Raw genomic sequence first — 12,194 nt, 5'->3', positions numbered from 1 at the left:
TGAAACCAGCATTTAAAAATTAGAAGATTTTACTAGATGGAAATCTAAATCAGATTCTTCTTAAAAATTGGGAGATAGGGGCAGCCCGGGTGGCTTTAGTGCTGCCTTCAGCCCAGGGCGTGATCCTGGAGACCCAGGATTGAGTCCCGCGTCAGGCTTCCTGCATGGAGCCTACTTCTCCCTCTGCCTGTGTCTCTGCCGCTCGCTCGCTCGCTCGCTCTCAATAAATAAATAAAATCTTTTTTTAAAAAATTGGGACATAGATGTAGACGTTCTGGGTCCTTCTTGAACTGCTGTGTATTGGCATTCACCTGGAATTCTCCAGCTCACCACTGACCACATCACTCTCTGTTGCCCATAACGTGGAATCCTTTCCTTATTTACGTATCCTATGTGGCTGCTGAGAGCATTTGAGCCTCTGCTATTTAGGATTTCCCACTCATTTCAGACCTGAGAAATATTGACTAATTGCTCTGCATTAATGTCTTAGGTGGTTTGGGTTTTGTTTTTACACACACTTGAGATGAACTCCTTTACTAATAACTGATTATTTATTTATCTAGAAATGGAATAATAGAAGACAGACTGGTTTGGATCATTAAAACACATAAGCATTTTGAAACCAGATTTAATCCTTTGACTTTTGACATCTCTGAAGCGTGGTAGGATTTACTTAAATTTGAAACAAGGAAAGAGAATAGAGTTCTTAAAATCTTGGCCAAATTCTTGGTGGCCTCTCTATTGTGATCACATTAGTTTTAAACCTTGTAAAAGGAAGCCTTTTATATTAGTTGTTATGTGCATGAAGAATTTATTTTATTTTGAATTATTATATCTGGGTTGTTATTAAAATTGCAAGTACTTAGGGCCAGTTACAGAACTAAAAGCAGCCATATGAGACTCTAACCTGGATCAGTGGTTTTCAAGTGGGATGATTTGGTTTCCAGGGATGTTTGGCAATATCTGGAGACACTTTGATTGTCTTGGCTAGAGTGATACTCTTAGCATATAATGGCCAGGGATCCTCTAAACCTCCTATAATGCACAAGACAGCCCCCGCCTCTCTCCCCCCTGCAACAAAAAATTACCTAGCTAGAATATCAGTAGTGCCAAGATTGAAAACCTTGAATTTGGTGATCATTTAGGAACATCCAATATTGATCTGACCATTTTCAACAAATTAGATTATAGTAAGAAAGGACTTCCAGTTAAAGAATACAAATCAGCCAAAAAATTTAAAGATATATGACCCATAATCCCACCACCTAAAAATACAACTGTAAACATCTGGAATGTATTCTTTCAGAAATGTTTTTGTCTATATATTTATCAGATTTTTATAGAGGTCCTCCCCAGGCCACTGTGCCCAGAACTGGGAATATAGCAGTGAACTGAACAAGGCTCCTGTGTTTGTGTAGCTCCCTCACAAATACTTTTTTTTTCTGTATTTAATAGGATCATATATATGTACATCACCTGATCTGACTTTCACATTAAGTTTTTGTTTTTCAGATTGAAAATAAAGCCAAAAGATTTTTCACCAACCCTTGTTTCTCCTCTTTTCCCCTCAGAGATTACCTAAGCAGATTGAAGAACGTAATGAAAGGCTAAAGGCAGAGATGTTAGGTAAGTTTGCTTCTCTTTCTTTCTCATGACTCTAGTAGCTAGGAGGTGCGGAGTGAGGGAAAGCAGGATTTGGTACTTTTTGCTGGAGGAGAACACAGTTAGAAATAGTTTTGAGGCCCTTCATTTGTTTTGTGAGCTATAACCATGGTGCTAGCAGGGTCTGAGCTGTCTTTGACTCTAGAAGGTTTAGAGTGGTTTAGAGAGGATGGATGTCAGCTTTTGAAGAACTAAACTTCTATTTTGTTTTTCCTGAGAACTTTGCCCACTTCAAGAATGCAAATATAATTCAACCTGGGATCCCACTAACCTCTATTTCAGATCATGAATCTCATAAAAACAATTGAGTTTCTTCATTGAGTAAATGACTTAAGTTTTAAATTTCATTAGAATACAGCTATTGCAAATGCAAACCATGTCAGAAACAAGGGAATGTTTGTTTTGCAAATGGAATTGAGAGTGTTTGAGAAGACACGAAAGGGCAAGTTTGGAGTAGATAGAGGAACAGAAGACTGTAAGTAGAGCATAGGACAGATGGACTCATGGTTTAGTTCTTATATTTGTCAGAACATTTTATAGTTGGAATCAGAAGCCCTCTCATGAACAGTCTGCTTGACTAAGGGGAGTAATGGTTCCTGGACTGAGGCCTGTCCAGCATAATCTCTCTCTGATATTTCCCTGCTCAAGATTTGTTTGGTTCCTCCTTGAAATGAGTATTTTCTAAATCCACCATGTGGGTTGAATATAATATATTGCAATCACATGGGCATAAAGGAAAAACCTTAAAATAAATTGAACTTGGCCATTTATGGCCTTCAGGTATCATATCTAGAGAATGAGAACATATTTTCCAAAGAGTCACTCTGCTAGCAGAGCTGATTAAGAAAAAGCCATTAAACCTAGACAGTCCACAACCCTCTGGCCTCTGCTGAGAACTGTTTGAGAGTTGGGGAGACTTCGGGAGCCTTCTCCAGTTTTTCCAAAACAGGCTCTTTCCCTAATTTACATATTTAAATATGACACCATGTTTGAGCAGAAAAATTATTTTGGAGGTGCTCTTTCTTCAAAGGAGAAGGAAAAGAGCATTTTCTACCTATACTAACAAGGACTCGGTTTTAGAAAAAAGACAGTATCTGTACTTAACTGAGCCATATTTCATGCTGAAAGAGATGATGTTGGGGTGGCTCTGGTAGACTTGGAGGAGACCCTTAGACGGTTTTTTTTTTTTTTTTTTTTGAGCCAGTATGAAACCGTAAAAGGATGTATATAAACTGAATCTTGCAGCCATTGTCAATTTTAGATGGAATCAAAACTTCATTTCTCCCTGCCTGCCTGGCTCAGTCCATCTAAAGTCTCATGAGCTAGTTTCTATCTCCATGGCTTTGGGCTTTACTTATATTGTTCTCTCCATTTGAAATATTCAAGTTGAGTTCATTCTCCTTTGCTTCTGTAATGAATTCTCCTCTGATCAGACTTAAGCAGTTTAAGTTGTTTGGTAAATAATATGTTTGTTGTTACACATAAATAGTGTGAATGGCTTTATCTTCTCTTTATCTTCTAAGTATAAGGACCATGAATAAGATCTTGCCTTTAGGTGTTCCCTACCATCAGAGAGCCTAAAAGAGAGAATGACCCTGTGTGGAATCCCAGCCCCACAAAAGCTTTCTGGAGTTCTTCCCTCCCTGATACAGATGATGTAACTGTGCTTCACATGCTAAGAGAGCCTTGGATGCTACTCATTCTGCAAAATAATGTCACCCCTTAAATATTCTGAGCAAGTTTTTTGCAGTGGACTGCACAATTTTTAGTGCTGGTTTCTCCAAGGATGCTGGCTTCTGCTGAAAAACCGGCAGTTAAAGATTTGAAAAACTGCTCAACACCATTTGTCATTGGCATTTACGAAGTTAGGTAATTATTTAACAAAGTGGGCTTTTATTTAGATTTGTTCAATAATCTTTGACTTGCTTTTCTTTTCTCAGTAACTTGACTGCATTTTTGTTGGAAAGAAGAACCCTGTAGCTGCCTCCATGATGGGGGGGGGGGAAATCCTAATTTAAATAACAAAGGGAGTAGAACCCACTTAAACATCTTGCTCCTCCCTTCCTAGCCTGTCATTTAGAAATATCATTAGAACAAGAGTGGAGACCCATAGTGGCCGTCCATCATAGTGCTGCAGTCCTTGCTAATCAGGTTGGCTTCAGATTTGAGGAAAGAGGTCAGCAACTGAAGTGTTTCCTTTAGTCTTTTTCTCTGGAAAGATTAGCTCCATGGCTGTAATAAGCCAGGAAATTTAAACAGTGAAAGGATTTGGGGGATGGTTAGTGGTGCTAGGCAGAGCACCCCAGGAAGCTCAGAGCTTTTTTTTAAGTGACTGGTAGTACAAGTGATCAATGCCCTATTTATTTGGCTTTGCTTAAATCTAGTGATTTTCACTTTTTTTATTTAAATAGATCTTTTTTTTTTTTTAATTTTTTATTTACTTATGATAGTCACAGAGAGAGAGAGAGAGAGGCAGAGACATAGGCAGAGGGAGAAGCAGGCTCCATGCACCGGGAGCCCGATGTGGGATTCGATCCCGGGTCTCCAGAATCGCGCCCTGGGCCAAAGGCAGGCGCCAAACCGCTGCGCCACCCAGGGATCCCTTTTTTTTTTTTTTTAAAAAAAAAAAAAAAAAAACCTTATATGGGGATCCCTGGGTGGCTCAGCGGTTTAGCGCCTGCCTTCAGCCCAGGGCGCAATCCTGGAGTCCCAGGATTGAGTCCCACATCAGGCTCCCTGCCTGTGTCTCCGCCTCTCTCTCTCTCTCTCTCTCTGTACTCTCATGAATAAATAAATCTTTAAAAAAAAAAAAAAACCTTATATGATTACACCAAATTAGAACAGCTAGTTAAAGAAAAAAAAGTCTTACATGAAACCACAATGTAGAAAACAAAGAGTGGTATTTTATTTGTATGATTCAAATGTATAGCATTTTTATAATCAGAATAACCAGGCAAGTTTGAGGAACATAGAAATTTGAAATCAGATTTGGATGGTAGGCACAGCCTTATGAGTAGCTATATCTAATTTATTTCCTGTTTTGGTTTCACAGCATTAAATTTTTTCCACATAGGTAAACAGTAAAAACACTTTCAGATGAGATATTTTCAGAATCCCTGAAGCTCCTCTGCTCAGCTGGAGGAAACTGAGGGCAGATCTTTAGTGTACTGCTCTGCCCTCAGGAGCATCTTCAGAAGCATGGCTGTTTAACCTTGGGGAGACAGATGAGAGCCTTCCTGGGGTTAGGTTCTATACACAGGGAGTGGTGAGGTGAGCCTCATATTGGTAGCTATGCCAGGAGAGCAAGAGATGTGTACTTGGAGGCCAGATGATGATGCTCACATAGATCTCTGAATAAGCCTTGGTTGCAAATAAAAAAGAATGGGATTGTGTATTTTCACAAAATGTGAAAGAGACACTCTGCCTGGGCAGCCTGTCCCACTGATCACTAGTGACAGGTATCCCCAGTTAGTTTTTAATATCAGGCTTCTCTGATCAAGATTCCACTGAACAGCTATGAAAGCAAGGTATCTTTTGGGGCTGGTTCTCAGAATGCATTGCTCAGACCAGCTTCACGTGAGAACTCATTCAAAACGCACATTTTCAGTCCTTCTGAATCAGAGATTGCGGTGGAACGCAGCACTCAGTTCTGACAACCCCTCTACGTGTTTTCTGGTGCATACTTGAGTTTATCCTCCACTGTGAGGGGTGTGACTGCTGCATGGGAGCAGCATCATGGGAGGTGCATCGCAGGGATGCAGCCAGGAGTGGTCAGCCGTTCTGCTCTGAGAGAGAAGCAGAGGTCACTAAGCAGAAGCAGCAGGTCACTGAGTTTTACCTTTCCCTCTTTGTGCTGTAGCTGCAGCAGAGAAAAAAGAAAAAGATATTTGAGAATGTACTAGACTTGAGATTGCAGACACCTCTCTGTGGCCATCGATTCCTTGCTGTGTTCCATTTCTGGTGTTTATTTGGACAAGGTGTCACTGGAGAAATTGAGTCAGCTCACTGTAGGTTGTCACCATTTATCAAGTCCTAGGGTGGCATTATGTCCCAGTAGCAGGTATAGCTTGTGTTCCAACAGTTCCATGAGATGCTACTCTTCTTACCATAACCAAGAGCTGCCAGGTTCCTGTCCTGACCTAGAAAATCTAGAGCCACAACTTGAAATTCACTGATTCCCCCAAAGGAACCAGAGACAAGGAGCAGGACACAGCTCCAGAATCCTTTCCCACACTGCTTCCTGCCCAGCTGCTCTGGCGTACACCTGGGCCTTGATCACCATCCAGCCCAGGTCTTCCATTTGTATTATTATCTCCTTATAATCTCTTGAGACATATTTCTGCTCTCCTGATTCCTAAAGTTTCTCCAGAGTTCACTCCTGGCCATTAGCAACCTAATGAGCACACATTTGTGAACTGATTTAAGAATGCCATCTTGTACGATGCCATGATCAAGAACTACATAAGGATGCTTAGGAGTAACTTGTTCATTATCTTGGCAAATATTGGACACATTCTGTTGGCTCTTCCTGTGCATGACATGCTTCTCTGCTCTGCATAGTAAAGGGTCCTAGACCCAGCTCCATTACCCAGGGTCACAAGAAAGCCTTGACATTGTCACTGACTCTTAAAACTGCTAAAGCCATATATGTGGATACCCTGGAAATCCAGGTTTTTTTTTTTTTTTTTTTTTTTTTCATATTTCTCTTCATAACACCCTGCCTAATCCTCATTAGAGACTATACATGCAGTGTTTTGTACTCTGGCCACATTAGTGTCTCCAAACCACTTCCTTGCTGTGGTTATTCCCTCTGGAAGTATCTGTGTAGATTTTCACTGCCCTGCTTTCTGCTTCATTTCCTGGTTGTCACTCCATCAGCTCCTCTCAGAGGAATGACTCCTGCTTCTTTGACAGTTCTTGGTAAGGCTTGTTTCAGCCTCCACTTTCACCCAAGAGCTAACGTAGGCATTTGATTTGGCTGTGAATTTTTTCTTTCATATCCTGTGCTGTCTCTTGATAAGCCTTTTGCTCAGAGGAAAGCAAGAGGCAGCTTGCGTGGCTTAGGGCCTACGTCATAAGAGGAAATGTGGTGTCAGGATTCAGGTGTATCCCATGGGGCCCAAACCCCAGGGATCTTAACAAATGGCATTCCTGTCTCTCTTCTGGGTAAATGGACTACTGTACAGTTAGTATCTCCAAAGAGCAGTTACACATAATGAGTCCGTGGGTTATTGTGATACCATGTTGCTTGGAAGCATGGAAACTATTATTTATCAAATCTGGATCCAGTGACAGGCATCAATCTCTAGTCCTAAACGTTCTTGTCTGAGCACAGTTTTGGACTCTTCTCTTTGCCTGCAATCTAGTCTCACAGAGGAGATCCTAAGTCAGGGACATGTTGACACGTTCTGGCTGAGTGATGGTACCAGATCTGCAACAAATGGAAATTAGGAAATCCAGTTGGGTACGGCCCTCATAGGGGGGAGGGTGTCGAACTTGGCAGCCAGCGGAAAGGGTGGCAGATAAGCTAATTTGGCAAATGATCCTGTCTTAGGGACCAGAAGGCAGGCTCCTTAGTCTCTGAGCATCTAACCTGACTCTAAACAGCAACAGGAAAACTCAGTGTGATTGTATATATATTTATGAGCATCATCTCTACTGAAGGTGTTTCTCTGCTTTTGCCATAAACAGCAAAAGATGAATTCTTCATAAACCAAAAATTTGTTGGTTCTACCATAATGTTTTGCTCTGTTCCCTTCTGTTCTCATTGGCCTCAGTCTGATTTCAGAGCTGCTTTTTTTTTTTTTTAAGATTTTATTTTTTTAATTATTGTTCTTTTTTTAGGGAGTGGGGAGGGGCAGAGGGAGAGGGAAAGAATCTTAAGCAGGCTCCGTGCTGGGCACTGACATGGGGCTTAGTCTCACAACCCTAAGGTCATGATCTGAACTGAAATCAAGGGTCAGACACTTAACCGACTGAGCCAGCTAGGCACCCCTTAAGATTTTATTTCTAAGTAATCTCTACACCCAACCTGGAGCTTGAACTCACAACCCCGAGATCAAGAGTTGTGTGCTCTGCCAACTGAGCCAACCAGGCATCCCTCAGAACTTCTTTACACAACATTATAGATATTCGAATGTTTGTTCAGTGAATAAATGGCTTCTTTCCCATGATGCTGCACTAACTTTCTGTCAGAATCCCCTCCAGACTCTTTCTTTGTTTTTAAAAGGTTTTATTTATTCATGAGAGACAGAGAGAGAGAGAGAGTCAGAGACACAGGCAGAGGAAGAAGCAGGCTCTCCATGGGGAGCCTGATGGGGGACTGGATCCCAGGACCCTGGGATCATGCCCTGTGCGGAAGGCAGATGGTCAACCACTGAGCCACCCAGGTGTCCCCAGGCTCTTGTCTTTTGATTCATTCTTCCCTTTGCCACAGTGTTATTAACCCTTAAAGTTCAGTTCTCAAGCCATCGGTGACCTTCCCTGTGGCACAAGAACCAGAGACCTCTGGCCTGGCTCATAAGAACACATCCTGCCAGGATGTGCCCTTCCATCCAGCTTGGAGCCCACTGGACACACTGCTCGCCCTTGCCCTCCCTTCTCTATACATTTATTTAAACCATTTTTGCCTGCCCTGCCCACTCCCTCCATCTCAGATGGCCGCGGTCCTGTCTGTTCTTAGGTGGGAATTCCTGTGCACACTCTTAGAAAAGACCAGATTCCCCCCCCCCCCCCCCCGCTTGTCCAGGGAGGAATCTTACTAACTCTCCTGGCACTCTGTATCTCAGCTTAACACTGAGCTGCCTTCTGTGTGTGTGTCTCGTCTTCCCCATCACGTCTCAGCTTATTCTGGTGCAGTGATTCTCCTGTCTTTGCATCCCCAGCACACACAGCAGGATGCCATCGCATAAACTTAGGACTGTTGGTTGAATTCAGGTCTGGTAACCTCAGGTCTTCTCTGATGTGGAGACTTTTTTATTGTGTGTGGCTAATAAGTTATCTCAGGCACTTCGTGTCCATTGTCTCATTGAGCAAGTGGAACTTCCCATGTCCTGTTCTGTTCTGGAGATAATGTAGTAAAACTATTGTAGAATATTCTAAAGGCTGAGAACGGACAGAAGAAGAATGATCGCCTTATGTAGGTTGAGTCCCCAGAGAGAGAAGCAGGGTCAGATGAGAAGTTCCAGAGACTGATAAGGGGAACACCTGTAGGAGGAGTGGGTGGAGGGGCGGGAGCAGAAGCTGTGTGGAGCAGAGAGCTGGCGGTGCCCGTGGCAGAGAGAGGGATGCTGGCTAGGGAAAGTCACAAGCTGCGAGGACCTAGTGCTGAGAAAGTTCCAGCAGAGCCACTGAGGAGCTACAGTTGCCTGTGGGAGTACCTTACCTGCCGCTGCCGGGCTCTGTCGGGCTCCGTCAGCAGGCGACAGGGATGCACAGCCCTGGCATGCAGCACAGCCACCCTGGCACCTGTGGCCAGAGAAGCACGTTTGCACACGTGCCACTCTAGAGAAGCAAAATATGCGAGGCTCATGGTGGCAGGCAGTTTCCTCCCCCAGTCAGGCCAAGTGGAAACCTGCAAGAGGTCCTAACTGTCCCTTTCCATCTGCAGCTGAAAGGCTTGTCCCCCTGCCACCTGTGGAACACAGTGGCACACCAGCGTCCTGGAACTGCCAGGACCTTAGGGCACTGCCGAGTGCACTCTCTCTGAGATGGCTGTCTCGCCACCCCTGCACAGGCCGGGGAGCTTCTGCCCAGGGCCCACTTTAGTCCTGTGTTTGTCACCCTGCCAGACAGAGTTTCTCAGAAGCTGAGAATAAACTTTACTCCAGAGCTCCTGCTGCATCACATAGTAGATACTTTACATTTGGCGCTTTCAGTGCTTGCTCTGCAGTGAGATGGACTTGCAGTGGGCTCTCCTTCCAGGGGCAGGGGGAGGGATAGGGACCTGAGCAGAGGCTTGTTCGTGTAGGGTGGCCCTGCCGGTCTCAGGCAGTGTGATGTGACTCCTGGAGATTCATTCTCACTTAACTCCCTCCGTGTCAGGAGAGCCAGGGATTGTGCCAGTGGCGACATTTTACTCGTCTCTTTAAATGTTTGTTCCCTCCCTGTCCTCCTTCCTCAACCCCAGAACAGACTGCCAGGGTTCTGGGGAACTCACACCTAACCAAGGGTGCCCCCTCCTCTGTGCTGGTTGTGGCCCCTACCTGTGCATCCATCTGCTGGAGACCATGCCCTAGTCGGCACCCGTGTGCAGGGCTGAACTGTGCCAGCAGTTCTCCTCAGATGGGCACGCTCAGCATTATGTGTTCAGGTTTAGGCTGGGGAAGCCTGCCTGCAGAATGGTCAGCCTGGGTTCTGGGAGCTTCCCCAGAATACGGTGAGCTCTGGGGTCTAAGTCTAGACTGAGACCAAAAGTTTTTTCCATGAATTATCAGAAAAGACCTTGATGTTTAAGGGCTGTGTGTCTAGAAGTTCTTTACCTGGGCTTTACTTCAAGGTGGGACGCCTCAGAGAAAGCTGCTAACAAGCAGGATGGTGGGAAGGAACCTATAGCTCCGATGATTAAGGATTTCTTTCCCTTTTACCCCCGTTGTCCTCTCCATTGGGAACGGACCTGCAAGAAAAATTACAACAATTTAGAAAGGGTCGAAACTGTGTATTCACCTATCCCAGCCAAGATTTTCCAAAACACCCTTAGTTTCAAATATTCCATCTTATTGCCCCATGAGTCCCTGTAAATCTCTGAAAAATCCTGAAAACTCCAGCTTGTGACATACAAATTCCATGGCACTCTTAAATGTAGAATCAGCATTAAAATCCTAGGTTATACCATGTGTCTCAGGTTTGGCTGTTGGATGTGAGCTCACCTGGGTTAAGCCTGAATCCGAGGGAGAAGAGACTGAACTGTTGAGGTTGGCAGTGCTGTCAGATGAGCAAGAGCATTTGACATTTCTCATTTCCTGAGAAATGACAAGTTTGGTGTAGAAGCTAAGGCTTTCCTTAGTAAAGCAGGAGGCCCTTGAGTCTGAACCCAAGCTCGGTAGAAATCTGAGAGGGATCAGATTCAGCAGGTGGCTGCTGCTTTCCTCAAAGAACAGACTTGGAGGGTCCGCCGCCCTCAGCACCAGGCCCTGGGACTTGGCAGGATACTTTCAGCCCCCCAGGAACAACGGTCAGTTTGGCCATCATCCATCCCAGGGCCTGTGTCCTTTGTTGGTTCTGGCCAGTTAGAACAGGAAGCTTTGCTTTCCCAAAGGGAGCCAGTGGTGCTCCCTCACGATCATCTACAAAAGCACGGGTGTGGGGGTGAGTGGCACCAAAGTGACCACATTGCTGAGGGGCTAAAGGGTTCATAATTTTAAAAGCAAGATGCTCTTTATATTTTGTAATCAGTAAGGCAGGATCAGTTGGGGTCTTCCTCCTTCTGTTTATTCCCCATATTTATCTGAATTTTCCATTTTCCATTACAGGTAAACTAAAAGATCTTGGGAACTTGGTTCTTCGACCTTTTGGACTCTCCACCGAAAATTTCCAGATCAAACAGGATTCCTCTACTGGTTCCTACTCCATCAATTTTGTTCAAAATCCAAATAATAACAGATAACAAAGTTCACAGTAGCTTGTAAAGCTGGCTTGGATATTTTGTGCTGCTCGCTATTAGCAAGGGGGAAGGCCCTGCCAATATTTAACTTTTAAAAGCATTTTATCTCAAAGACAGGCTACCCACTAGGGCCCAGTTGCTCCTTTTTCCCTCTTGTTTTATGGTCAGGGTGAAACACACTTCTGATGTAATAAGCCTAATTGGATTTCGATGTCTGTGTGGCTGTTGCCCTTGGTTCTGGCTGTTCTTTGCTTTGTCCAGGAGGAAGCCTGCTTGTCAAAGCTGGTCTCCTCAAGCTTTCCACACTGGCCCAGGCAGAGTATCTCCCGGCCTGAGCAAACTGCTGGTCAGAAACTGCCCAAACATGATTAATGGGGTTCCCGCCTACTGTCCCCTCTCCCTGAGTACTCCCACTGTCCAGGCGGCCGGGCATGGGCTCTGGCGTCTCCTGGTTTCCTCTGTGGTAATAAACGCTTTCTGTGATGGTCTGAGCTGGCTTGTGGACTTTGTCCCCGTAACGACAGCTGAAGCACCAGGCTTCTCTGGCTTCAGGAGCAGTGTCGCTAAGTGTTACTGGAGTCTACAAATCTGCCCAAAGTCTTAGTTGCCAACTTGAAGATGATCTTGAAGAAGTGACCATTCTACCACATGCTAGAAGAAACTCCATCTCACAAACTCTCTTGTACCTCTTCAGTTTTGTGCAGATCATTATGAGATGAGTGTTTTTATCCAAGCATCTTAACAGTTTCAACTTAAAATAGCTTCATTCAGGTATGGTGATACATAAACCCCAGAACAAGCCGTCTTCTTAGGCTCCAGCAACCCAGAGGTTTCAAAGGTAGGCTTAGGATCTTTTTCCTAGTCGTCAGTGATTGCTGGTGAAAAGCTTCCAGTTCTGGTTTGAGTGTCAAAGGCAGGGACATGCAGGTTT

General features: G+C 44.3%; 1 protein-coding gene across 3 annotated transcripts in view; it reads left to right on the top strand.

Annotated features, from left to right (window-relative positions):
* Positions 1-11,754, top strand: part of TTC1 (tetratricopeptide repeat domain 1) — a 46,746-nt gene extending 34,992 nt beyond the window's left edge. For all 3 annotated transcript variants that reach the window (XM_077895675.1, XM_077895676.1, XM_077895677.1), the window contains exons 7-8: positions 1,572-1,626; positions 11,133-11,754. In XM_077895675.1, the coding sequence (XP_077751801.1) occupies positions 1,572-1,626; positions 11,133-11,266 (189 nt within the window). In that variant the 3' untranslated portion in view covers positions 11,267-11,754. The remainder of the gene's footprint in view (positions 1-1,571; positions 1,627-11,132) is intronic.
* Positions 11,755-12,194: the final 440 nt, after the last annotated feature.

This window comes from Canis aureus, chromosome 4 (assembly GCF_053574225.1).
Source record: "Canis aureus isolate CA01 chromosome 4, VMU_Caureus_v.1.0, whole genome shotgun sequence".
NCBI classification, from domain to species: Eukaryota; Metazoa; Chordata; class Mammalia; order Carnivora; family Canidae; genus Canis; species Canis aureus.
This window is presented reverse-complemented; position numbering and strand designations above follow the sequence as displayed.